At 53.3% G+C, this 27054-nt stretch overlaps 3 protein-coding genes across 3 annotated transcripts; 1 reads left to right on the plus strand and 2 right to left on the minus strand.

The window, feature by feature from the left end:
* The first annotated feature begins 1621 nt into the window (after positions 1–1621).
* NDST2 (N-deacetylase and N-sulfotransferase 2) lies at positions 1622–7439 on the plus strand. Its single transcript, XM_081105320.1, has 13 exons — positions 1622–2917; positions 3085–3172; positions 3489–3643; positions 3828–4013; positions 4253–4381; positions 4514–4696; positions 4787–4883; positions 5248–5371; positions 5499–5673; positions 5868–6038; positions 6138–6247; positions 6447–6549; positions 6639–7439. The coding sequence occupies exons 1-13, from the start codon at positions 1913–1915 to the stop codon at positions 6762–6764; spliced, it is 2652 nt and encodes an 883-aa protein (XP_080961446.1). The 5' UTR covers positions 1622–1912; the 3' UTR covers positions 6765–7439.
* ZSWIM8 (zinc finger SWIM-type containing 8) lies at positions 7381–22338 on the minus strand (the record flags this gene model as incomplete). Its single annotated transcript, XM_081105193.1, has 26 exons — positions 7381–7858; positions 7991–8169; positions 8423–8542; positions 8693–8869; positions 8989–9148; positions 9429–9917; positions 10416–10639; positions 10788–11077; positions 11247–11475; positions 11569–11727; positions 11825–12065; positions 12752–12876; positions 13680–13778; positions 13947–14130; positions 14230–14409; positions 14549–14680; positions 15421–16414; positions 16982–17157; positions 17272–17473; positions 18074–18194; positions 18329–18410; positions 18524–18631; positions 18808–18980; positions 19153–19247; positions 19490–19643; positions 22131–22338. 26 exons carry the CDS (start codon positions 22336–22338, stop codon positions 7655–7657), a joined length of 5505 nt encoding a protein of 1834 aa, XP_080961319.1. The 3' UTR covers positions 7381–7654.
* Positions 22339–25065: 2727 nt separating this feature from the next.
* On the minus strand, positions 25066–26814 carry CHCHD1 (coiled-coil-helix-coiled-coil-helix domain containing 1). Its single transcript, XM_081105321.1, has 3 exons — positions 26187–26814; positions 25935–26053; positions 25066–25356 (listed from the first exon to the last, which is right to left on the minus strand). Exons 1-3 carry the CDS (start codon positions 26308–26310, stop codon positions 25252–25254), a joined length of 348 nt encoding a protein of 115 aa, XP_080961447.1. The 5' UTR covers positions 26311–26814; the 3' UTR covers positions 25066–25251.
* Between the last annotated feature and the right edge of the window lie 240 nt (positions 26815–27054).

The raw sequence follows: 27054 nt of genomic DNA on the forward strand, positions 1-27054 counted from the left end.
CTCACCTGCCTCGGGGCTGGCGTGAGCAGGAAGTAGATGGGGAGCCCTGACAGCGGTTCTCAACCTGTGGGTCGCGATCCCTTTGGCGGTCGAGCGACCCTTCCACAGGGGTCGCCTAAGACCATCCTGCACATCAGATACTTACATGACGATTCATAACAGTAGCAACATTACCGTTATGAAGTAGCAACGAAAGTAATTTTATGGTTGGGGGTCACCACAACATGAGGAACTGCATTGAAAGGGCCAGAAGGTTGAGAACCACTTCTGAGAAGGCTGTCTGGCGAAGATCAAGCTCTCAGTTAATGTTAACTGTTGTACGTAATCCATCCTCAGTCTCCACTTCCCCTAATGGCTTCTTCTCGCTGCTGTATCTTCTCCAAAGAGTGCCCTCTAATTCTCAGAATTCACACCTTCCCATCACCTTTTGATCCTCTCCCAGTTGTCTTTTCATGTCGGCTCGCTTGCTTTACCCGGGCTAAGGCGGAACTGTTCCAAAACCATCTCTCTCAGTTCCCAAAGACCCTGTCTCTGCCTCATCTTTCCCAAGATGGGTGCGCCTCGGGGTGGGTGGTTGGAGAGGAATTCCAGCCCCTGGCCTCCCTAGGAGCAGCAAAGACGGGGAGAGCAACAGTAGAGCTACTAACTAGAAGCAGTCCATCTATTTCAGAAAAAAATCTCCAAAACTAGGTCTCCTTCAAACTGTTTGCCCGTCACACTGACCTGCTCCTCCTCTCTCCCATGGGTTGGATGTGACTTACTAGCAGTTCTCTCTGGCATCCAGTCCCACTCAGTTTTCTCCGTTTTTATAGCAGGACTCAGCCCCCATGTCCCCAGGCTAGCTGAGGCCTTGCTTCTGAGCCGTTCATGGGTAGGGACGGAGCTCCACCGAGGCTGGCTTAGGGGTGGGGAGAGACTCGGACTCAGCCTTCAGGTCTTCCCAGTGATGTCGCCGCTCTGGGGTGAAAGGCAGAGGATGAGTAATATTTCGTAAGCAGTGGAGGAGGAGTCCCCAGTTTCTGGTTTGGGGAGCGAATAGAATGACTAGCTAGCACCATTTCTCTTTCCTCTTGAATAGTGTCCGCCTGACTAAGTCTGTTAATGCTGTTGGCCTGTGATGTTGAGTTTGATTGATGAAGAAGATTATCAGACTCGTGCGTTTCCTTATCGGATGTTCCGTTGGAGCACGGGACTTGGGCTTTCTGTCCCTTTCTCACAAGACCAGAGCTCCTGCCGGCTGGCCAACTGCTTGGTCATGGGCTGGGAACTCCTTTCAGAGCAGGGTCATTTTCAGCTTCCTGGGCTGTTTGGCCTTGAATATACTGCTCCAGCTCTGAGCTTAGCTCAGGGAGGAGAATTTAGATGGTAGACTAAGACAGGAATCAACCTCTGAAGCTAAGGTATGAGACTCAGATTGTGTTCTTCTTCTACAGGAGTTTTTTTTTGTTTTTGTTTTTGAACAAATCATCCTGTGAGCAGAAGGTAAGAGAGATGGGGTGAAGAGGGTAATGGATTAATGACACCGTTTCAAGGAAGAAATAATCCATCGATTTCTCTGTCTTGCAGATAGGAAGGGCAGAAATCGTGAACTTCGCTGACCTCTGATGTGAGGAGCTCAAGTGGGACCAAGGGTGGAGCCTGCCTAGTTGTGCATCCTGAAGCTATGGGCCAGGGGGCCATGGTCACCTGACATCGTGGACTCTGTCCAGTTGCCCCCTGTTGCCCCTTCTCCCTCCCCACCCTGCACTAAGAGAACTTGTCTCCACCTCTTCAGGGAACTGACCCTGAGGGAATCCTTTTCCCCTGTTTTCCTATCCTTCCATCCTTCCACCCTCCCAGGAGAGCCCTAACCTGTACAATTCCTACCTCCTTTCCCAAGAGGTAGTCCCACCCCTGCCTCCCCTCCCCCGCCATGCTCAAGCTGTGGAAGGTGGTACGCCCAGCTCGACAGCTGGAACTGCATCGCCTCATACTGTTGTTAATCGCTTTCAGTCTGGGCTCCATGGGCTTCCTGGCTTACTACGTATCCACCAGCCCCAAGGCCAAGGAGCCCTTGCCCCTGCCCTTGGGAGACTGCAGCAGTGGGGGGGTAGCTGGCCCTGGCCCTGTACGGCCTCCTGTCCCACCTCGGCCTCCCAGGCCTCCAGAGACAGTTCGAACTGAGCCTGTGGTCCTTGTGTTTGTGGAGAGTGCATACTCACAGCTGGGGCAGGAGATCGTGGCCATCTTGGAGTCTAGCCGTTTTCGTTATAGCACTGAGCTGGCCCCTGGCCGAGGGGACATGCCCACACTAACTGATCATAGTCGTGGCCGCTTTGTCTTGGTCATTTATGAGAACCTGCTCAAGTATGTCAATCTGGATGCCTGGAGTCGGGAACGGCTAGATCGGTACTGTGTGGAGTATGGTGTGGGCATCATTGGCTTTTTCCGAGCCCATGAGCATAGCCTAGTGAGTGCCCAGCTCAAGGGCTTTCCCCTTTTTCTATACTCAAACCTGGGGCTCCGGGACTACCAAGTGAATCCTTCTGCCCCCCTACTGCATCTCACACGCCCCAGCCGCCTGGAGCCGGGGCCATTGCCTGGTGATGACTGGACCGTCTTTCAATCCAATCACAGCACATATGAACCCGTGCTGCTTGCCAGCCTTCAGTCAGCTGAGCCTCCTGTGCCAGGACCAGTGCCTCGCTGGGCGCGGCTTCCCACTGTGGTACAAGATCTAGGACTTCACGATGGCATCCAGCGGGTGCTCTTTGGCCATGGCCTTTCCTTCTGGCTCCACAAACTTGTTTTTGTTGATGCTGTTGCATATCTCACTGGCAAGCGGCTCTGCCTGGACCTTGACCGCTACATCTTGGTAGACATTGATGACATCTTTGTGGGCAAGGAAGGGACCCGCATGAAGGTGGCTGATGTTGAGGTCAGTCTTTTTCCTTACAAGTTGTCTCAAGCTCTGACCTGTCAGACTCCCTTGATTCTGAGCCTGCCATAAGTACGCTCCCTCCCCTTTCCAGGTAGGAAGAACACTACTCGTTTTTCTTCTGTTTGCTGTCTCCTGACTTCTCCTGTCCCTGCTACTCTTCCCAGGCTCTGTTGACCACCCAGAACAAACTCAGGACCTTAGTCCCCAACTTCACCTTCAACTTGGGCTTCTCGGGCAAGTTCTATCATACTGGTGAGCTTATTTCCTTGCTCCTTCAGCATGTCAGTCTTAGTTTGATCTGTCTATTCGCTGTCCCACTTTCCCAGGTAGACAAGTTGTAGAAAAGGGGTCCAATTTGGGGCAAGACTTGGGGTCCGAATGATGTGAGGAGCTAGCGGTGGGTGTGAATTCAGGTTAGCATGGGTGACTGGAGGGCAAGTTGGCAGGTAGGCAAGTAGGCAGCCTTAAATGGACACATGTCCCAAGGATGGAAGGTGGTCAGTGCTACAGAACAGAGGAGGGCAGAGGGGCTAATTGACTGTGTTCAGTGGTCAGTGTGTGGTCACAGGGACAGAGGAGGAGGATGCAGGGGATGACATGCTGCTGAAGCACCGCAGAGAGTTCTGGTGGTTCCCCCACATGTGGAGCCACATGCAGCCGCATCTGTTCCACAATCGCTCCGTGCTGGCCGACCAAATGAGGCTCAACAAACAGTTTGCTGTGGTGAGACCCTTGGATCTCTTACCCAACTTTTTCCCAGAGATAATGCTTCCTTTTCAACCTTCCCCTCATGGGGTACCCTTTCCCTACCCTTGCCATTTTTCTTTCTGTGTAGGCATCCCCACCCTCTTTACCCTCTACTCCCTAAACCTCACCAGGTCCTGGTGAGAGTCTATGCCATTCCCAGGAGCATGGGATTCCCACGGACCTGGGGTATGCTGTGGCCCCCCACCACTCGGGTGTGTACCCCGTCCACACGCAGCTCTATGAGGCCTGGAAGTCTGTGTGGGGCATCCAGGTGACCAGCACTGAGGAGTATCCTCATCTCCGCCCTGCCCGCTACCGCCGTGGCTTCATTCACAATGGCATTATGGTGAGGGACTCCCAAAACAAACCTGAACTGAACTCCCACGTTTTGACAGCCTCTGACCTGCATTGATCTATGTCCTGTTAACTGCCAGTCCAGTTTATCTATATAAAAGTGGGTAGAAGGGTGAAAATTCTTAAAGTACGTGACAAGAGCTTTCTTGCTGTAACTTCAGGCTGAGTGCTTAGTACTTTCTCCTCATTTCACCTTTCAAACCTCATCTCTCCTATTTCTTTTCCTTCCAGGTGCTGCCACGGCAGACGTGTGGCCTCTTCACTCACACCATCTTCTATAATGAGTATCCCGGAGGCTCTCGTGAACTGGACCGGAGCATCCGAGGTGGAGAGCTCTTTCTGACAGTACTGCTCAATCCGGTAAGGTGCCAAGAGGAAGGGCTGGAAGATTGGAGAGTCAGAGTGTTTGCAGGTTGGACCTTTGCTCACCACGCCTGATTCTGAGGTGGGTAGTAGGCTCTCCAGCTCTGACATGCAGGCATCCCCTTGCAGATCAGCATATTTATGACCCATCTGTCCAATTATGGAAATGATCGACTGGGCCTGTACACCTTTGAGAGCCTGGTGCGCTTTCTCCAGTGCTGGACCCGGCTGCGCTTACAGACCCTTCCTCCTGTCCCTCTTGCACAAAAGTACTTTGAACTCTTCCCTCAAGAGCGAAGCCCCCTTTGGCAGGTATGGGTGGAACAGGCTGACCAGAGACATGATGGAGGTGGGGGTTGAAGAAAAGATTAGGCCTCATCTGACTCCTGGCCTCACCTTCAGAATCCCTGTGACGACAAGAGGCACAAAGATATCTGGTCCAAGGAGAAAACCTGTGATCGGCTCCCCAAGTTCCTCATTGTGGGACCCCAGAAGACAGGTGAGTCATTCTTACCCATTTCTCTTGCCTTGCCTTAAACTTAAAGGATTCTTTGGCCAAGGAACTCCCTTCTCATACCTGTCCCCCATTCATCCAGCCTCTTGAGACAGTGATTATTAACCTCAGTTGTGTATCAGAATCATCTGTGGAGTTTTGTTTTAAAAGATCAAAGTGGTTCAGATGCAGTCAAGGCTGAGCACCACTATTTTAACCCTCCCTGGGCCTCTCTCGGATGTTCCTTCTCTCGTCGTAGTCTGGCTCTAGAGGATTTTATTACCCAGAGTGGTTATTTTCTCACCTTCTTTAAGCTCATATTGTTGAGCTGGCTTCTCTCCCACAATGGCCTGGACTCTCTCCTGTTTAGGGACCACAGCTGTTCACTTCTTCCTGAGCCTGCACCCAGCTGTGACCAGCAATTTCCCTAGCCCCAGCACCTTTGAGGAGATTCAGTTCTTCAGTGGCCCTAATTACCATAAGGGCATTGACTGGTGAGAGTGGGACCCCTTGGAATACTTCTCAAGAGGAACACTCCCTTCCCCCAGAATACCCTCTTCCAGCTTCCACTGCACAGACATCTGGCTTTTCATTCTGCCTCTTTTCTCTGCTGCTTCCTAGGTACATGGACTTCTTTCCTGTTCCTTCCAATGCTAGCACTGACTTCCTATTTGAAAAAAGTGCCACCTACTTTGACTCAGAAGTTGTACCACGGCGGGGGGCTGCCCTCCTACCACGAGCCAAGATCATCACTGTGCTCACTAACCCTGCTGACAGGGCCTACTCCTGGTACCAGGTGAGCCTGAAGCTAGGCCACAGTAGGTTTGAGGGTGGAGTTGTGGTGACTGCTAGAAAGACAGGAGTAAGGGTAGGGAAATTAAACTAGTGCCTTGGGGTGGGGTGCCTATGCTATCTGTTCCCCAGACCAAGAGTATGGCAGGTAATTCTGTTAAATCACCAATCCCTTCTCTGCCTATTCCTGTCCTTCAGCACCAGCGAGCACATGGAGACCCAGCTGCTCTGAACTATACCTTCTACCAGGTGATTTCAGCCTCCTCCCAGGCCCCTCTGGCACTTCGCTCCTTGCAAAAGCGCTGTCTTGTCCCTGGCTACTATTCTACCCATCTACAACGATGGCTGACTTACTACCCCTCTGGGCAGGTATAGTACCCCAATAGATCTCATTGGGGTTCCCCCCGCCCTTTTCCCTTCAGCCCAGACTTCTAAGAAATACAGCAGTAACCACATCCCTGTCCCTAGTTGCTGATTATGGATGGAGAAGAGCTGCGTACCAACCCGGCTGCTTCAATGGAAAACATCCAAAAGTTCCTGGGTATCACACCCTTTCAGAACTACACACAGACCCTCAGGTGGGAGATCATGATCCAGGAGAGGATTAGGGAGGAAATGGGGAAGCAGGTTGGCCATGTCTGTTTGGAAGAGACATGAATTTACCCTGTCTCTCAAGGGAAGACATATGTCCCTATGGGCAGGGAGAGGTTGTATAAATTTATGGGGCTTGGATTTCTTTTTTCTCCTGCCCACTAACGGCCTGTTCCTGTTGAGCAGGTTTGATGAAGGAAAGGGATTCTGGTGCCAGGGACTTGAAGGTGGTAAGACTCGCTGTCTAGGCAAGAGCAAAGGTCGGAGGTACCCAGATATGGACAGTGAAGTAAGTAAATTCTGGGACAGGTTTTCCCTCTACACCACTAAGATCTGATTCTATGTCCTTACTGTTTATGCCTTCATTTTCCTCCCCAGTCCCGACTTTTCCTTACGGATTTTTTTCGGAACCACAATTTGGAGCTGTCGAAGCTCCTGAGCCGGCTTGGACAGCCAGTGCCCTCATGGCTTCAGGAAGAACTGCAGCATTCCAGTCTGGGTTAACGTCACTGCCTCTGTACCAGCAAAGAAAGCCCGTTTCCCTAAGGGGCAAGCCCAGAGAAGGGCCCATAACGGGGATTTGAGTTGGCCCCTTCCCCTTCTACCTCAGTGGCCCCCAGTCCTGGGATGGCTGAGAAGGGAAGGGCATCCCTTTCCCATAGTTCTGGGGTCTGATAAAGGGGCTTCCCTTGATAATCCCACATTATGGTACTAGCCACCTTTGACCCATGGTCTTAGGAGGTAAGGAATTAGAGGCAGGGTATAGAGGAATGTTTTAATCAAAAGATTACCCTCTTCATCCCCCCCCAGTATGGCTATACCTGGCTACCTGGCTATGGGAGGGACCCCTTACTGTGGGATTAATGGGATCTACCTGTGGCCCGGCCTCCCTAATGTCATTCACATTGAATGGGGATGAGGTCCGACAGTGGCTCATAGAGCTGAGTATGAGCCCTAGCTGTGGGCTAGAAATGTCCTTAATAAACATCCTTATTTTTCTGTTTTGTCTACCTTACTGGAGTGGGAGAAACATAGAATAAAGCAAGTTTCAGACTTTTCCCCACTACAGTTCAAGGTTCATCTGCTCATCAAGGGAAAGAAGAGAAACACCCAGGCAGACTAGAGTAAAAAAGGAGTTTATATATTTATAAATGCCAAATAAATACCAGAGGCCACCCAACGCCCCCTCCCAGACTGGGCTGTTTCCCCCAACCCTAGGCTTCTAAGGTCTGAGACATCTTGGCCCCAAGCTATAGCCCAAGAGCAGCTGCCAGTCTGGGCTACGAGGGAACTGGGTGGGGATGATCTGTCCAGCCAAGATTCACTTCCCCTGTGTGAGGGGCCTCCATGGCCACAGGCTTGTCTCCCTGTATAGGGCCCTAGGTTGGCCAGACTCAGGGGGAGAAGGTGGTCATCTCGAGTGAGACCCGCTGCCACAGCTCCTTGGTCTGTTTGCTGCGCTTGAGGTTCTGCAGGATGTCGTTGAACTGCATCATGCCCATGGGTGTCAGGCAGAAGGCGCTGCGGGCACTGCGGATCGCATTCACAAAGTCGTCGTAGTCGGCAGGGGTCAGGTGAATCAAGCGGTGGTGGATGTACTGGAAGAGGATGTGTGGAGAATGAGCTACTGAGCACAGAACCAGGCCCCCTCTGCACTTACATGCTGGGTGATCTGTTCCATGCCTGCCCAGGAGGTGCTCCACCCTGCTCCATACTTCCTGGGTTGTCACCTGCATGTATGCCTGCTGGCAGCGCTGCACCAGTTGGTGGAAGGCCGGGGCACGCAGGTGGTTGTGGGCATGAGCAGGGCTCAGCCGCTGCAGCGTCTCCATGACGATCTCCTGCAGCACAAACGGGCTCAGCACCCCCTTGGCTGCCCCCACACAGAACTGGTGCACGTAGTTCACTCCTGGGGGGCAGGGGGAGGGGCATGAGACGGGGGTGGCCACCTTTGCCCTAGGGACCCAACTTTTATCTCAGCTCTGGCCTGGCAGAGAGCCTCCCTCCACCCCAGGAGCTGAGGTAGCCCCCCGTCCCCCGCGCACGCACACATACCCGACCAAGGCCTCAACTCTGAGCAAGAGCTAGGAAGGAGGTCTGGGATAGGAAAGTGGGGGAAGCAGGTAGGGGCGGACAATGGTCCTGGGGAGGGGAGGTGTTACCCAGCTTTGCTGCCAGCCCCAGCAACCATTTGACATCATCAGTGTAGGGGGGGGAGCGGGAGAAGTTGTTAGGGTGATCGTTGTGTGCCCGGCGACCCAGCATCTCCAGTGCCAGCATTCCTGGGAGAAAAGAGTGGGCACATGGTGGGGTTGCATCTTCGTCCTCTACCCCAAACTGGTACCTGACCCCACAGTAAACAAATTAAGAGGTATAGGAGGGGTTGTCACTGAAGAGCCCCTGGCATGGGGGTACAGAAAGGGTCCTCTCACCAACACGGTAGGCAGCATGCAGGTGGTGTAGGCTGTGTGGGTTGACAGGCTGGCTGTGCGTCTCTTCCTCGGGTGGTGGAAAACCCCCGCTCACCAGAGGGCTGGGCTGTGTGGTCAGGGCAGGCAATGAGGCACCCTGGATGGCTGGAAACGTGGATGCTGGATGGACACTGCTCACTGAGGGATGAGAGCCACGTGAGAAACAGCCCCAAGAGGGGCAGAGGAAATTCCCTCCCTCCTGCCCCTGCCCAGTGTACCTCCCCTCCATTCACCTGTTCCCTGTCCCCACAACTCACAGGCCACACTGGTGGGCAGTGGGAGCCCTGGCTCTGTGTGATAGGGATGTACTGTGATGGGTGCCATGGAAGGGACGGGGAAAGACACAGCAGTGGCAGCAAGTGAGGGGGGAGTCACCGAGTAAGGGTACTGAGCCCCCAGGAATGCAGGATGCACACCCTAGAGGCAGAAAGAAAAGAGAAAGAAGATACCAAATTATATTAGTATGTAACTTTCCCCCCTTCATCCCACAACTGGGTATCCCTACATTTCTTTCCTTAGTTGGGCTGGGTCCCCCAGACTCCCACCCATCACCTCACTGAGGACTCCTGGACAGCTCTATTCTCCCAGCGTACCCCATGCCAACCCCCATGAACACCTTATGTTCTCCCACATGCCAAACCCCTCCCCCCCCCGCGCCCCCCCCCCCCCCCGCGCCCCCGGAGAACACCGGTCTCACCTGTGGGTATGCAGAGCTGGGCACAGGGAAGACGGCAGGCCGGGGCATGTGAGGCATGGGGTGGGCGGGGTGGGCTGGGTGGGTGAGGTACTGAGGGCTGCAGGGCAGGTGGGGCTGTAGAGCAGTGTAGGGGTGCAGGCCAGGGGAATGACCATGCCCCAGTCCTGGACCTGGATATAAACTGGACCCCACTGAAATGACTGGCACCACTGTGGCTGCTGCTGTCACTGCTGCTGCTGCCACTGTAACCGGCTCAGTCCCTGGGCCCCCCCTGCCCTCAGGCAGCCCCCGCCCAGCCTCCCCAGCTGCCCTGATCCCACTGGCACTACAGCTTGTAGCCCCTTCACGGGCTGTGGATGAGCCACCTGCTGTTTGCTCATATAGCCAGAACCACTGGTGAGCAACCTCAAACAGCACTTCGGGGTATACGCCCCCACCCTTAGCCGCCTCTTCCACCGCCATGCAGGCTTTCTCCAACATCAGGTTATCCTAGAAGGGAGGGGCACAAAGGGTTAAGGGGGAAGGGCTTTATTCAGGGATCACATTCCATCTCCCCCAGAGTTGGCTGGTTCCCAGGGAAGCATTAGAGGTCAGAGTCAATGCTCAGAGTCTGTCAGAGCAGTGAAAGCTTCACAAAGACACTGAACAAATATTTGTTGACCAGTAGAAGTCAAAACCCGGGTTATAGTCCCAGTTCCAAACTAATTTAGCCACTCTGTTCCCTCCAAGTCCCATCATGTCCCCAAGGCCTTCCCTAAGTGATCATCTTGGCATGTAAACTATAAGCCTCTATTTCCTTATTTGTAAAATAGGAACAATCCTAACCTCAGAGATGTAAGCTAAAAAGTTATGGTAGCGAAAGAACATCAATATGTTGTGTCATCATGAGAGGACAAACTGGATAGTTTGTGAATTCCAGGATATGGACTATAAGCTTTCCCCATGCCCAAACACCCCAAAACAGGTCCCCACATAGCCCACAAATACCTGCTCCTTGCACTGCACCAGGGCCCTCTGGATCTCATTGGGGTTCAATGCATGGGCATGAGGCAGACAGCTTAGGGCTAGCTCCGCAGCTGCCCTCACCATATTGGAGTCTCGTGCCCGTGATGCCCTGTCAGCCAGGGATGCAACCTCGGGAGGCGTCAGGTGCCCATCCCAGCATTCTACCAGTATGGTCAGGGCTGCACTGCCAATCTCCATTGCCTGGCCTTGGGGAAGGAGGAAAAGCAGAGCATGAGCACCACTGGGGAGTGGGAATGGTGTCTATCACCATTCATCACTAACTCCAAAAGGATAAGGCTCTTCTCTCCATCAATGAATCCCCTTCCCACGCCCAAATCAAAACATTGGATTTACCTGTAATCCAGGAAACGTGGGAAGAATAGGTACGTGAGAGCCAGTTGGGAGAAACAAAATTGTGCAGGCCAAGGGCATAAAGCCCAATCTCAAAGGCGCAAAGGTGCAGGTTGCGGTGAGGACCCTGGTGGCCCCCTGAGGAAGACGGATGTGTGAAAATGGAAGTGCTGCTGTTGCCCCCGGCCTTGATCAACACCGTCTTCGCCAGTTCGAAGTAGAAGTGTGCGGCTGCCTCTGACGGCTGATTGGGTACATGGGGGGCATGACTCTCAGGACGGCGGCCCTTGTACCTGAAGGGGCAATGGGGGAGGGATGGGGATTGGGGTTTCTCTGAAATGGGTGTCCAGGTAGGTTGGGAAAGACCAGGGTAAAGACACTGGGGGGACAATATTTGGATTAAACTAGGAATGTGGCTCTGAGGATGAGCCAGATCAAAGATAGGTATTTCTTCCCACTGACCTGCCAACTTCAACTGTCTTCGCCCGGGCCCCTCCACTGGCACTGGCCCGGCGACTTCCACTGGAAGACGAGGAGCCCAGGGAATCTGAGGAAGAGCTGCTAATGCTGTCACTGTCCTGTCCTCTACCCCAAGAGGTTGGGGCCCAGCCCCCTCGAAGTGGCCTCCGGCTTAAGGTAGGGGAGCTATCCGATGTTGTTTCAGGGGCACTGCTGTCAATGCTGGCCATGCCTAACCCCCAAAAAGACAAGTCAGTCTCAGAAACTCCAGAAGTCAGACTTCAGGGATATCCTTCCCACCGCATCATCCCATGGGCTGTCATACCTGTGTGCTTCTTCTTAGGCCGCCCTGGGGAGCCCCAGCCACGTCCATTGTAGCCTCCACGACTGCCAAGTGCCAAGCGGCTGGGAACCTTCCCTTCTGGCCTTGAGGTCAAAGCTGCCTCAGATGGGAGACTCTCACAGGGAGAATGTGGGGAACTCTCTAGGTGGGAAAAATAGGACATTGGGATTAACCCAGGAAAGGGGATCCCAACATGATTCCATACCATTCATCTCCCTGCCCAGTGCCCCCACCTCACCAGGCACATTCTTCTCTGTGAAGCCCTCAGTGGGGCCTGGCCCAGCCCCTGCCACACTCCCTGGCTGAGCAGACCCTGCAGAGCCTGAGGTCAGTGGTTGCAGGGCCCCCGGGGCAGACGGGCCCCCATGCTTTGAAGGAGACCTCTGGCTGGCTGTGGCTGGGCGGCTAGATGAGTAGAATGAACTCAGGGTCTGTGGCTTATGTGTCTGGCTCTCTCGGTCCAAGAGTTTGTCTAAGATCTGGAGGATAGAGAAGAGGTGACAGGATGCCCTTTATCTCCAGACTCCAATTACTTTCCTATCTCCTGGAAACAGCTTAATACTACCACCTCAGGAAGACTTCCCAGTTGTAACGCTAGGAAAACCTTCTAGAACAGCGATTTCAACCTTTTTCATCTCATGACACCCATAAACTAATAACTAAAATTTTGCAGTACACCAATAAGTAACTAAAACTTTGCAGTACACCCATAAATAACTAAAATTTTGCAGTATTGTTGGTGTTAGCTTTATCATTTATTTTATTTGACAATCTAAAGGAAAAGACATCAGTGCCCCTGACTAAATAGTCAGGTATTGCAGGTTTTAAAAATTCTTGCAGCACACCAGTTGAAAATAGGGGCTGGCTTAAATATCTTGGTATCCTCTTTAACACTTAGCGCAGGGCTGAGTATACCGATATTCGGTAAGTATTGAAACAAGTGAATGAATGACTGACTTTATGCCCTCTCTTTTCTTCTTCCGCACTCCTGCCCAAGCGCTCCCGTAAGAATCATTGGTCTCTCCTATTCTTTATGAGGTGTTCCCAAGATTCCCCACTTATCTTCTATGGGCAGAATAACTCTTCTCATTCTACTGGAAACCCAAGACAAATGGTGGAATCTACTGTCTTTGCCTGTCAAATTCCCAGTACCTCAGTCCCTTACCTTTTTGAGCTTGGACTGATCATCCTTGTAAGTGATCATTAGTGCCAATGCCAGGTCACCCTTCTCCCGACGTGTGCCTTCACACAGGAGGGGATGCTCTGCCTCACTCACTGTTGTCTTCATGCCTGTGAGATGGAGCGGCTCATAGGAATTGAGAATGACCATAACTCCCAAGACAACAAAGATAAAGAGGCCAGGGTTGCTCAGGCACCAGCATGTGAGGTGAGTTCTGGTCCAACCCACATCCCCTATGCCAGGTCCCCACTGCCTATTACACCCAGCCTAGCTAAGATCTGGTCTGCTTTTCAAGACCTTCATAACTTGGCCCTCTCTACGTTCCCAGCACATCCATCACTTTAGGGAAGTTGGGCTCCTCACTCTCACGAAGACTTGATTGCCCTAATATATTCTGTTCCCCTACTTAGAACTTAACTCATTTTTTTTAAATATATTTTATTGATTTTTTACAGAGAGGAAGGGAGAGGGATAGAGAGCCAGAAACATCGATGAGAGAGAAACATCGACCAGCTGCCTCCTGAATACCCCCCACCAGGGGTGTGCCCGCAACCAAGGCACATGCCCCTGACCAGTGTCAAACCTGGGACCCCACAGTCCGCAGGCCGACGCTCTATCCACTGAGCCAAACTGGTCAGGGCTTAACTCATCTTTTAAGCCATGTTCCATATTCTACCCCCTCCCTGAGGCTTTTCCTTAGATTTTTGTTTTACTGCCCTTTTAACACTCAAAACCCAGAGCAAACATTTTTACCCTAAATTCTTAACTGTCTTTTAGGCACTACTTGGCTCATACATGTCATTCTAGCTTTCCCATTACCGTAGAGGCCCTCTGGAACAAGGCCCATGTCTCATGACCTTCAAGGTCTGGGCCAGGCTTAGCTCAGACATGCTCAGGACATTGACATACTCACCCAAGGCAGCAACTGCTGCCTCAAATCCCAGCTCCTCATCCCCAGGCATCTCATTGTTCCAGTTGCGACTTGGGGGCCGGGAACCCGTGGGAGAAACCACTGGATGAAAGTTGGGGTAAGTCAGGCAGACAGAAGTATCATGGGGAAAAATGAAAGGGAGAGAACCCAAGACCCTCATCATTCCAGACCCTGCCAAATGGGTTTTTCCTTAGAGAAAGCTGCCCCTGCCTCAGAGTTCCCCTCTTGCCGTAGAGTCAGACACCGTACCTGGAGCACAGAGAACATCAAAGATGAAACTGGCCAACATGAGAGGCAAGACAGGCCGATAGTCACAGAGTGTCCCCTCCCGAAGCTCCTCTGCCCGGCACCGCATGGTGCTCATCTCACTTGGACCCAAAGGAATCTTCTTGAGCAAAGCAGCTACCTCAGACTCTTGATATGCCAGTTTCACCTGAGGGCACAGGAGGGAGATCAGTCCTCTCACACCTCAATGGGGATCAACATGTAAGGCTCTGAGATTAGAGCACAAGGCTCAGATAGAACCTCTGACCTCCAAGGCCTTGGTAGAAGCTGGGGGCCGCTGTAGCTCCAAGGCAAACATGCCGACGCGAAAGGCCAAGTTGTGGTGCTCTGGGCGCTCACTTAGCACTGTTAACAGGAAGGCCGCCTTGGTCAGGGTGTTGGTAGCCACCCAGGTCTGACGGCTGGTAGATACCTTGTTCTTCTTGCCCTAAGCAGAGAAGCACAAGGAGGCAGGCAGATGAGTCTGGCTCGCCTTGGTGGAGGGAGGAGGCGGCTCTCACTTGAGGTGGGGCATGGGAGAGAGTTAGGGGTAAGCAGGGAGGGGGAGGGCTGGGAGTCTCTCTCACCTTGGCAGGGGGCGGCTCTACCTTGAGGTCGGGTGGGTTGGCTAGCAGGTCCTGGGCAAGCTCCACGGTGAGGCGGGAGGCCTCATTGCTGTAGCCATGCGCATGCAAGGCCTCAGCACAAGCAAATAATACCTGGAGAGAGGACATGGGCACGAGACAGGTTGAAGCCCCAACTTCCAAGGGCAGGACACCATACTCACTCATGCAGCAAATACCCCATAAGTACTTGTTATATGCTGGGCCCTATGCTGGTCCTGGGTATAACACAGGAACTCAGCCTGGTTACCGAAACAAACACACAAACCTGTGTGAAGCTGGCTACCAGGAAAGGTCAAGGAGATACAGGTAGGTAGGATATCTCATTGGGACTTGGGGTAAAGGGACAGACTCAGAGACTTCCTGGAGGAAGTGATCTCTAAGATCTCTGAGACCTAAACAAGGGACAGGAGCTCCACCAGTGAGGTGAGGGAAGTCCATTCTCTGCAGAAAGGCCAATCTGTGCAAAACCACAGATGCAAGAGAGCATGGCAAGCTACAGGAATGGTTCGCATGACTAAAGTACACACTACAGACGAGGCTGGAGAAACATGCAAAGATCAGACCAAGTGAACGCTCATACGTCATGCCAAGGACTTTCATTTTTTAAACTAAGGGCAATGGGAAACCACTGGAGTTTTAAGCAGCATAATAACACAATCAAACATTTCAGGAAAACTAATATGGAATCAGTAAAGAATGGACTATAGGCAGGGAGGCCTACAGGAACCTGCTATAGGATTCTAAGTCATGCTATGGTCCTGACATTCACAACTAGAGCCAGATGGCCCCTCTCCCCGCTGTGGCTCAGCGGGCACCCCTCAGAGTCTCCTCACCTCCATGCGGCTCTCCTGTTCCAGTGGCTTCAGTCCGGCAAACAGGTCGTGCTCCTCCCCAGTCCCACCCTCGGCCTTCTCTTCCTCGCCCCCAGCCCCGTCTTGGGCATTCAGATAATATGCCTGGTAGTCATCATCCTCCTCTCCAACTGTAGGGGCTGCCTCTTTGGTTTTGGGGAGCCCACTGCCACTCTCATCTGTGGAAGGGAGGTCGTCCCGGGTACAGACCTCCCCAGGTAGTAGGCCAGGGGGGCCAGCAGAAGCTGTGGGAGCCTCAGGCCCTTCTGAGAAGTACACGCCACCATCTTCTTCATAAGTATCTGGGGGTTCAGGAAGGAAGGCAGAAGGGCCTCGGGAGCCACCAGAGGAAGGGCAGGGTGGTGGGCTTTCAGGGAATCCACCAAAGGTGCTGGCCTCTGCACCTAGGGCCAGGCTACTGTCATCCAGGCTCATCTCAGCCAGATCAGGCTCCAGGGAGCTGTCTTCACTGCTCAGCCGTCGCTTGCTCCCGCCACCTGCTGAGCCCTTGCCCCCACTGCCAGCCCCACCCAGCGCCTTGGCTTTGCCCCCACCTGGACCCATCTTATGCAGAGCCTTATCTCCCCCCTCAGCCGAGAGGCGGCGGGGACCCCTCTGCGATGAGGGGATCCCCTCAGCCAACCCCTTGCGCTTGGCCCCAGGCTCCTTGGGCCGTGCAGCTGGCTCAGCAGGAAGAGGGCGGGGCCGCTCCCGGGGTTCCTCCAGGCCCCCAGATCTGGAGGCACTTGGCCGAGGGGGCAGGGCTCGGGCCCAGCACAGGGCCAGCTTGCGGTCAGTGCCGCTGTAGGTGACGCCGGGAAGCGGGTAGGCCTCCTCCCAGCTGAAGTAGCAGGCCTCCACTGCTGGCCGGAAGCCCGGGAAGAGCCGCTCCAGGGTTTTCTTGTGCTGCCCCCGCTTCACGTTCTCAATCACCTTCAGCTGCCACTGCCGGAGCTGCGCACACAGGTCCCGGCGGCTGTGCAAACAAAGGGGCAAGGGCGCGGGGTCTGCACGCTGCACTGGGGGTGAAGGGGCCGGCCGGAGGAGGTGCACGCCAGGGGGCACAGGGACGGACCCACGGAAGAACTCCTTAGGCCAGCCCCGCCCACAGACATCACTCCAGCACCCAGGGGTTTTGGAAGGCGGGTGCTATTAGGGGAGCGAAGGAAGAAAGCCTCTCATTAAGAGGATTCATAAGTCGACTAACCCTAATGCCAGCGGTTCTCAGCCTGTGGGTCGCCACCCCTTTGGCGGTCGAACGACCCTGTCACAGGGGCCGCCTAAGACCATCCTGCATGTCAGATATTTACATGACGATTCATCACAGTTGCAACATGACAGTGATGAAGTAGCAACGAAAATAATGTTATGGTTGGGTCACCACATGAGGAACTGTATTAAAGGGCCAGAAGGCTGAGAACCGCTGCTAATGCTCAGCACCCTCACTTCCCTAGCACTAGAAGAATGTGTACAAGGAGACGGGCTCGGTCTGTCCGGGGCTGGCCCAGGCTCCGGGCTGTGGTAAGCATAAGAGGAGACTCACCGCTGGGGGCTGAGTGCAGGGTCCAGCACAGCCAATCTCCACAGTGTGACCATCTCATCGCACATGCTGGCACACGCATGGGCTGCCACCTCTGACTGCCCATTGCTACGACCTGTGTGCCCACTGGCGCTGCTGTGTGAGGCTGAGGTGCGCACACTGTACCACCAACCTGTTATCTGGAAACAAAAAGAGCTCTGAGATGTGCCTAATAGCTTGGAGAAAGAGAGGAGATGAGGTTAAAAGAAGGAGAAAATGAATCATCATGGAACTACCCAGCTCTGGGGAATTACCTGTTCGTAGGTGAGGCACTGGTCAGTGAGGATTTCCAACAAGGGGGCAGCATTGCTGTCCCTCCGTTTGAACATCTCCCGCACGATGCTAAGCAAGTTCCAGACACCCTCTGGCTCCCGACCCCTCAGAGGGCGCAGCAGACATGCCCATTCAGCAGCGGCTGGAGGCTCCGTGGAAGACAGATACATGGAGTTCACATCACTGTGAAAGTAGTAGAGCGGAAAGTGATGACCAGGGAGTTGTTTTCACTGCTCAGCCCTCACTTGCTCCTGCCACCTGCTGAGCCCTTGCCCCCACTGCCAGCCCCACCCAGCGCCTTGGCTTTGCCCCCACCTGGACCCATCTTATGCAGAGCCTTATCTCCCCCCTCAGCCGAGAGGTGGCAGGGACCCCTCTGCAATGAGGGGATCCCCTCAGCCAACCCCTTGTGCTTGGGACTGAATAAAGCAGATGAAAGTGCAATAGGGCTTTGACATAAAAGGGGCTCTAACCCAAAGTACAGAGTACACAGAAGACAGGATGTCCATGACAAAAATTCTTAATCTCTCTCTGCTTCAGTTTCCCAACCCCTCAAAGGAAGAAAAATAACTTCTGCTCTACCTAGCTAAAAACAGACCACTCCATGACTATATAAACCTATCATCATCTATTGATTCATCAGTGACATGTGTGTGCCAGGCACTGTACCGGTGCAGGGAATAAAAAATGGGAGGTGCAAGAATTAATAGAACAAAGGATCTGTCAACAGCCTGAAGAATGCTTCCCTTCTACCAGACACAGAAATGGAAAAATCCAATTTACCTGAAGACCACAGGGGAGGGGCCACAGAACTTGTGCAATGTCTTCTTGATGTTGTCAGTAAGTGTTGATTCATCCAAATACCAAGTACTCTGGTCAGAGGCCGAGGGCCCTGCTGTGGGGTCTGGGGGAGATAGGCAGTCAGTCACCTAGAGATAGGCGCCTGGATTTGCCTGACAACAGCAAGCCTTTAGTAAGCGGCGCTCTGCACTACCAGCTTTCTGTCTTCCTACTGTCCTTTCTTCTCACCACACTCACCTGGGGCTCCACACACTGTATTGATGGCAGTTGACTGGGAGGAGAGGAGTTCATCCAGGAGACGCTGGGCGGTGGGGAGGATCTGAGGGGAAAAGGAACACAGGCCTAGGTGACCCAAGGAGGCCTGGGCCTCACAGGAAGGCTAGTCATGCAGTGCTGGAGCCAGCTGGAGGAGGGTGTGCCAACCTCACTCACCTGCTGAGGGAGCTCACTGATGAGGTACTGAGCAAACTTCTGCAGCTGGTCCCTCTGTAGCCGAGACAGGGACTCTGAGACTGGGGCCCGCAGGCAGACTGCAGAAGCCTGGAGGGGACAGACAGAGAAACAGAACAACCTGAGAAAAGGCTTGCTGATGCTGGAATTAGAGCTAGAGAGGCAGAGTAGGGGAGGCAAGGGGGCTCACATGGTGGCCAGGCATGCAGCAGAGAAAGGGGGGACGGAGCGTAGGATAGGGCCAGGATAAACTGGGAGGGCCTCACATTGTGGATTCGGAAGAGGCAGAGTGCCACGACATGGGTGCACCATTTGGCCCCAGCGCCACAGGTGCAGCTGCAGGAAGTGACCCGGCAGCGGTCAAACATCACAGCCACGTTGTAGGCCCCTTTGGGAGGGACCATCTGAGGTGGCACCACCGTAGCACTCAGGTGGAACCCTGAGGAGAAACATGGGTACGGTCAGGAAGAGCCATCAAGACATATCTTTGCCCTCAACTCTAGTCCTGCCGTTATTCAGACAACCTGCTCCAGCTTCTTGCAGTATGCCTTCATTCACAGCAGAGGGATGGGAGGAGCAGGGAGTGCCGCAGGGCATGAGGGGACTCTTACCTATCTGCAGTGGGTCCTTCACGGCCCTCATGCGGAACAGCTGGTCCCCTCGCTGGAACTCATCTGCACTGCCATTGGCCAGGCATGAATACAGCCTGGGAGTGAAGAGGGCGTAGCACAGCTCAGCAAATAACCTCGACAGACCCTGTCAGAGACCACAATGCCCTGGGCCCTCCCCCCCAGGATCACTCCCTCTTGGGAAAAATCCCAGGCACTCCTCCTCCCCTTGTCTTCTAACTACAGCTCCAAATACAGTGTCTCCTTTGTTCGGTGGAAAGCCCAGAACACTGTGTGAAATAGCAGGACCCCACTCCCACCACCCGTCCTGTAGGCTCACCGAATATCCTCTTCATTCTCAGGGAAGCTCCAAAACGCAATCCGGAGCTGCAGCTGCTCAGGCACCGGGGGGTAAACTTTCTCCACCACTTCAAATGGGATATGAAATGCCACCTGCTTTGCTGACAGCTCCACCAATGGGATCACCAGTCCATCTTTGGTAACCAAGGTTGAGGTGAGGGGAAATAAAGAGCCATGATCATTTGGTACCAATGCCAGTGCCACATCGTGGGCCCGACCTTCACTATGAAGGACAGGGGAGAGCGGGATGAAAACCAAAGGGCCCTCCCGTCAGGATACACTGACGCTTACAACTGCACCTGGGGAAGGGGAGCTACACAACCCAGCCCACAGCCTGCTACCTAAGGTCTAGACCAGTGGTTCTCAACCTTCTGGCCCTTTAAATACAGTTCCTCATGTTGTGACCCAACCATAAAATTATTTTCGTTGCTACCTCATAACTGTAATGTTGCTACTGTTATGAATCGTCATGTAAATATCTGATATGCAGGATGGTCTTAGGCGACCCCTGTGAAAGGGTCGTTCGACTGCCAAAGGGGTCGCGACCCACAGGTTGAGAATCGCTGGTCTAGACAGAAGATACAAGGGATATCCCAGAAATTCCTGGTCAAACAGGTGTGTTTCAGGATGCTAGCAAGTAACACCTTTCACAAGCTTCCGCATTTAATTTCCCATATACAATTTCCCACAGACTTAGCCCTTTCTTCGGATTACATTGTTAAGGTCTCTCCTCTGACATGCTTTTCTCTAACTGCTTTTGTACTACCCCTTTTTCTCTAGATGACGCCAGGCCTCCTCTATTTAAGGAGGGAAGACAGACCAGAGCCCAAACAGAGGGGCCTTAAGAAGCCAGAGAGGCTGCACTTCTTTGGGGCACCAGATCCCTGGCTTCCCACAATGGAAGCCCTGGGGCAGAGGGAGAGCAGGCAGGCTCTCCCCCGGAACTGGAATCACCTGGAGGCGGTGGAGTTACCACTGCAAATTTTCCCATCATTTCAATCAAACAGCAGTGGAATACAACAGACTGCATGTCTCACCAAATTGTTAGTCAGATTAGAAATAAGATCAGAAATCATGGAGCTGGAAGGAACTTTGAAAAAAAAACAACAACAACACATGCCCAAGCCGTTCTGGCTTAGTGAATAGAGCACTGGCCTAGGGACTGAAGGGTCCTGGGTTCTATTCCGGGCAAGGGCACATGCCTGGGTTGGGGGCTTGGTCCCCAGTGGGGGGCATGGAAGAGGCAGCCAATCAATGATTCTCTCTCATCGATGTTTCTCTCTCTTCCTCTCCCTTCCTCTTTGAAATCAAAAAGCAAACAAGCAAACAAACAAAAAAAACCCATGTTAATCTCCTTATTTTGCAAATAAGCAGCTGGGGGTAGCCTGGGACACAGGAGGGTGGGGGAATGACATGATGTCCTAGATTTTAACCTGTTCAAGATGCCAGTATGTTAAAAATTTTCCCCACCAGGACTTCCTACTTCTTTCAGAGCGAGGGAGCTCCAAGTCTCCAGGCCACCCACACGTGCAAGCGGGAAAGAGGCAGAGAAGCCATGTAAGGCCCAAAGCGATGCTATGACCTGAGTGTACACGTGTGTGCGTGTGTGTGCGCACACAGAGCACATGCTCTCTCGCCCAGTGACGTGGAATACCGCCACTCCTACAAAGTAACACAGGGACCCGTCTCCTTGCCCCAAGGGGGTGCAGAAATCTCTGTGGGGCGGCTGGAAAACAGGACTCCTGCGGTCGCCAGAGCAGAAGCACAAGCCAAACCCCTCAATTCCAGGAGGCCCAGGACACAAACTGTGCCACGAGAACGGCCGAGAAAGGATGTGGCGAGTCCTGAGCTGCTTTTCCCGTCACTCTTCTCTCCAGCCCCTTTAAGGCAAAATTCTTCCCAGCACAACCAGTTCGCTCCCCGCCAGACCCCAGGATGAGAGCTCGGTGAAAAGCAGGAGGAGTGCTCGCAAGGCGACTCGGGAGCCAGTGACCCGCCACCTCCCCCCGGGCCCGGGCGACGGGAATCTAAGGCTCTGATGCAGGTCCCGGGCTTGGCTGGTGACAGATGTTCAATGTGGCCGGGACCAAGCGTCCGATCGAAACCTGTGCAACTACGGCATCGCCTCGCGCGGACCAGTCCCGCTCCACTTTCTTCCGAGCGTCGCCCCTTCTCGGTGCCGCGGGGCTCAGAGGTCGCCACCCTCACCAAGAGGCCCCCGACGCACTTTGCAGCGGGGTGACCGCCAATGGCCACGTCCTCACAGCCCACCCCTCGCCACGCTCCCCGTGGGCTGAGCTGGGTGAGTATCCCCAAGTCCCGGAGGGCACTGCCCACCTCTGAGGCCAACGAACCACAAGAGATCTACTTCCTGTCGCTCATAATCCTATCCACCGCAGGGTTTCCCAGCCATCACCCCAAATCTCACACACACACACACACACACACACACACACACACACACACGGACACACGGACACGCCAGCTGGTGTGAAGAAGCCACCCCAGAAAGAGCAGGGAAGCGAGTCCTGAAGTGCGTTCAGCGCTGGGAGCAGCGCGGTCCGGGACAGCTCCCGCCGGGCCCCGAGGCCGGCCCGCGCCCCTCCCCCGCGCGCCCTCACCTCGCGTTCGGGTACCGCCGCTGCCACCTCCGCCGCCGCCGCCGGTGGGGGAATTCGGCCCCGCCGACTGTTTGCGCCATCCCCGCCAGTTCTGGCAGAGGCTCTCGGCCTCGGAGATGAAGGAGCAGAGCGAATCCTCCTCAAAGCGGTCCGAATCCTCGAACGAGAAGCGCTCTCCGTCCTCCCACTCCGCGAACATCAGCTCCATGGGGCCCGCACCCCCCGGGGCCGGGTCCCCCCCCGCCGATCCGGGGCCTGGGCCTCCGGCCGGGGACTGAGGGGAGGCCCCGGGCCTGAGGGGCGAGCCGGGGCTGGGGGTGGCCGGGGCGCTCAGGGCGGCCGTGCCGGGCGAGGATCTCAGGCCTGGGGGGGATACGGAACCGGGCCTCGCCCCACTGCGAGGTGCGAACGGGGATCGCGGCCAGCCTCCGAGACTCAGGGCCCGGACGAAGCGCTCGGCAGCCCGGGCCTCTCGGTGGCTGCGGCACCGCCTCCCCCATCAGCTGATCTGAACTTCCGGCCGCGCCGGCCACCACCACTTCCGCCCTCGCGCGCCCGTGGACCGGACCGAGCACGGGCAGATGTTGGGGCCCTGTGTGTTTAATTGCTGCATTTCCTGCTTTTATCCTGAAACCCACCCACAGATACAACAAAAGGAAGCCAACCCCGACAGGTAAACAAAACGACTACAGATCCCAGCAATAACTCGGCGTCCATCATGTCCCCAAGGCATAAGCATTCGCCAAGCACGCCGGGAATCGTAGGCTGTCAAACAGCACAGCACCATTGGGTAGTTATTGTCCTAACTCCGGATAGGGCCCTGGGGCCGCTTCGCCTTCTGGGAATTGTAGTCCAGAAGCCTGTATTCCAGAAGACTTTATAGGCTCTAAGAAGCACCAGGAAAAGAAGGCGTTAGATTTCAGGAAGTGGTTGTACTTTTTGTCAGTGGACTGTTGAGTCTAGGGGTTCTTAACCTTTTTGTGTGCCCCGGACCCTTTAGCAACCTGGTGAAGCCCCTGAACCCTTCTCAGATTGTTTATAAATGCACAAAAGTACAAGAATTATAAAGGAAATCAATTGTTGAAATACAGTTATCAAAATACTAATAAAATTTGTAACACAGTAATATTTATTTGCACATTAAATAAGATCCAGCAGCTACCATAATTTTGAAGCTAGTGATGAGCATGATACTGAGGTATCTGTAACAAACTATAATATGATTTGAAAATACTGATTTCGTGTGGCATTGCTAATGACACTGTGGTTTATTTCCAACTCTCTTAACTGAAATGCTGTATCAGTTGTGATTAAAGATAAAATTGTTTTCCTGTCCATGTTCACAGAAATCTTATTGGGCATCTATTGATTCTAGGTTAAGAACTCCTAAGTCTAGTCCAGTAGTCGGCGCGGCTCGCGAGCCACATGCGGCTCTTTGGCCCCTTGAGTGTGGCTCTTCCACAAAATACCAACTTCTGTGCATGGGCCACAAAGATTCAATCGCACTGTACATGCGTGCCTGCACGTGGTATTTTGTGGAAGAGCCACACTCAAGGGGCCAAAGAATCGCATGTGGTTCACGAACCGCAGTTTGCCGACCACGGGTCTAGTCTAAAGTGCCTAACCACTGAACTTCTTCCTATTGCTGAAAGCCCCCGCTGGCAGAACCAGACAATTGCTAGGTGCTCTACCTATCTGGTATGAGAACTATAGGAAGAGGTAGCTCTGGGGGAACAGGGAGGCAAGCAAGACTCCTTTATCATAATTACCCCACTGGAGCTTTAAAAACCCCACTGATCCTTTTGTCCATGTAATAATGCTGGAAGGTACAAAGAAAAGGTTACGTCAGTTATGGACAGAAAGGGCAGAGTATACATAAAATGCTATACAGTTGTTTCTAATATCGGGGGTGGGGTGTCACAAAGATGCTTTCAGCAACTAGGTAACTTAATGAGACGTAGACAGGTGACACACAAAAGTACCAATTAAGTCACAGTTTCACCATTTGGAGGAGTCTAGTGGACAGGTCCCTAGAAAATGGAGATGAACGATAATTGATTATTGCCATGTGGTAATGAGAAACTAGGGTTACCAGATCTTTTCTTTTTTTAAAGAAAAGCTAAAAAATTTACTTCTATGACATTAAATTTTTATATATTTTTAAAGAATAGGGAGAAGAGAGAAACATCAGTGGGACAAGGTAACATCCATCGCTGCCTCCTGCACCCCTTACTGGGGATGGAGCCCACAGCCCCTGCTTGTGCCCTGACCAGGAACCTTTTGGTGCACAGGACGACACCCAACCAACTAAGCCACACCAGCCATGGCACATTTTTCCTATTTTAAAATGTGATCAGCTAGCCCTAACTGGTTTGGCTCAGTGGATAGAGTGTCAGCCTGTGGAATGAAGGGTCCCAGGTTCAATTCCGGTCGGTGGCATGTGCCTTGGTTGCGGGCACATCCCCAGTAGGGGGTGTGCAGGAGGCAGCTGATTGATGTTTCTCTCTCATCAATATTTCTTTCTATCCTTCTCCCTTCCTCTCTGTAAAAAATCAATAAAAAAGATATTTTTAAAAATTTGATCAGCTAATATAAAAACAAATGTTTAACTATGTGGACCAAATCAAATACAGTACCTTGGGTCACTAGTTTGTGAAGTTCTGATATCCTGGGAATACCTTGCAGGGGCTATGCACAAAGTAGGTAGGCACTAAATATTTACAGATGATGGCAAAAAACTGTATTGTAGGCAGACTTCAACACCCTTACTGCATCCAAAGGCAAGGGCACTAAATGGTGGAAAGGAATTCAAATGCAGGATAAGACAAAGGTTTTTGTCCTGTTCCCGAGGCAAATCAGAGAGCAAAGAACTTCCAGGGGGGAGGATACAGGATTCAAGTATGGAGGGAGTAGCTAATCCGTAACAAAGGCCAAGTTCTCTTCAGAGGAGTTTATTTCAAGATAAAGCATAACTTCCACCCAGACATTAATTCCAAAGGGTGAAAAAAGTGTTTCGCCACCTTTTACCCTTCAAATAGAGCATGGCAGTGCAGATGTCTCTAAAACGCCTCTGTATATTCTCAGAAGCTACAGTCCAGTCATTGAAAATGCTTCTCCATTTTCAGCTGAGATGTGATTTGTTAGGAAACCTCTGTAACAACATATTCACTTTCTGGGGGGGTAAATTCCCATACTCTTCCTGAATTGATCTCATCTTTCGGGCTGCCTGAAAACACAAAACAAAAACAGACATGACAGCTCTCAAGTCTGTTCTGACCTTGGACAATGGTTCTCACAAAGCCCCAAAACACATGACGATATGAACCACCCTGGAGAGCTGTGTCATCTTCCCAGTCCCCTTTCAACAAAAGGGACATGGGACCGACACATGACGGCAGGGTCTGAAGCTGCCATGCCAGCTAGCAACTAAGCCTAGGCTGGAAACCAAGCCATCTGCCCACCATCTTTCGTTCTATTTCAGAGAATGTCTATTTGAGCAGCAATTTAAATTTTGCAAATTGGTTTCCCATTCATTCCTTCATTGGACACTCACAAAAATCTGTGCGTATTAACATTTAACTTCTTTTTACGTCTGGTAAAGCTCAAGATGGCAATGCCTTCAAAACCTGACCTTCCCCACTTTGGCGCGGGTGAAATTTCTCCCAAACCTTTCCTCGCCTTTTAGAATGAGAGGGGCTTTCTTGCCACCTAGCAAGAGGCAGTTGCATCTCCCGCTCCCCAACCCCCGCCCCCCCCCCGCCCCCCATTATCCTCTAGAGAGGGCACTCCAGGAGCCTCTGTCACCTCGGCCTTCGAGGCACAAGCGAAGAAGTCCTGGATCTCTTTCCTGCACGCTTCGTCGCGGAACTCATTCTGCTTCCAGCAAGCCATCATCACCGACATCTCTGTGATACAGGTCGCCTCTGCAGGGTCACAGCGGAGGGGGGGCGGGGAGACTCAGTCCTAAGGAGACCCTTACCTTCCAGCCCGCCCACCCAGCCGCCCCCCGCACCCCTCGGCCTCCGCTCTGGAGCCCCCGTGGCTGCGGTTGCTCACCGCCCCTGTTCCGGCGCCGCTCCCCGATACGGTTAGCTAGGATGAGGGGCTTGCTGGGCTTCAGGATGGGCTTCCGCGGGTTTCCCAGCCGGGCTAGGCGACCCCGCAGGCTGGGAGTCGCCATTGTGCGCCAGGCTCCCGACAGGCTCTGCGGCGCCGTGCGTGACCCTGCGTGACCCCTACGCGGTCGACGAACTCGGCGCACGGCGGGCGGAAAGCTGGGCGGCCGGTTTGGGTGCACCTCTGTGTTTTCGCGGCGGGTCGTCCGGTTCCGAGCTGGGACACCGGCGGGCCGGGCCAGGGTGCAGGTCAGGGGGTCTTTGGGCGCCTACGCTAACCGGGGCCACGCCTTCCCAGTTCCTGGCAGCGCTGGGCCAGGATCCCCGGGAAGGGCCTCGTCAACGAGCTCACTGACCGCGCCTGCCGGCTGCTTGAGCGGTGGGCACAGGCGGGGCCGGGGGAGGGAAGCGTCCCGGAATACGAGGCTTGGAGATGGTCATTTGGGGAAGGTTTTTGCTGTTTTGTAAGCCTTCGATAACTCTTGGGTTTTGACTCTCTTTAGAACCACCTCCAAAGCCGCACAGAGAAATCCGGCTCATTTATTTATAAACAGGTGCTCTACTTAGATATATCATTTGCTCATTTGTAATCTCATTGGGTGGGGTGACGTTTAAGCACTTTGGCATTCACGGCCTTCTGTAATCCTCTTGCCCACCTTATGAAGATACTTGGTAGTATCATACCTGTTTTTTTAAAAATGTCTTTATTGATCTAACAGGAAGGGAGAAGGATAGGAACATCAAGGATGAGAATCATTGATTGGCTGCCTCCCAAACGCCCCCCATTGGGGATGGAGCCGCAACCCGGG

The sequence above is a fragment of the Myotis nattereri genome (assembly GCF_964212035.1).
Source record: "Myotis nattereri genome assembly, chromosome: 13".
Lineage (NCBI taxonomy): Eukaryota > Metazoa > Chordata > Mammalia > Chiroptera > Vespertilionidae > Myotis > Myotis nattereri.

Excerpts from the sequence above, each read along its gene's own strand:
- NDST2 (XM_081105320.1), top strand. The coding sequence starts at position 1,913 with ATGCTCAAGCTGTGGAAGGTGGTACGCCCAGCTCGACAGCTGGAACTG. Across the intron at positions 2,918-3,084 it reads TGAAGGTGGCTGATGTTGAG|GCTCTGTTGACCACCCAGAA; the intron begins GTCAGTCTTTTT and ends TACTCTTCCCAG. Across the intron at positions 6,039-6,137 it reads CTTACTACCCCTCTGGGCAG|TTGCTGATTATGGATGGAGA; the intron begins GTATAGTACCCC and ends CCCTGTCCCTAG.
- CHCHD1 (XM_081105321.1), bottom strand. The coding sequence starts at position 26,310 with ATGGCGACTCCCAGCCTGCGGGGTCGCCTAGCCCGGCTGGGAAACCCG. Across the intron at positions 26,054-26,186 it reads GCGGCGCCGGAACAGGGGCG|AGGCGACCTGTATCACAGAG; the intron begins GTGAGCAACCGC and ends GTGACCCTGCAG. Across the intron at positions 25,357-25,934 it reads CTTGTGCCTCGAAGGCCGAG|GCAGCCCGAAAGATGAGATC; the intron begins GTGACAGAGGCT and ends TTGTGTTTTCAG.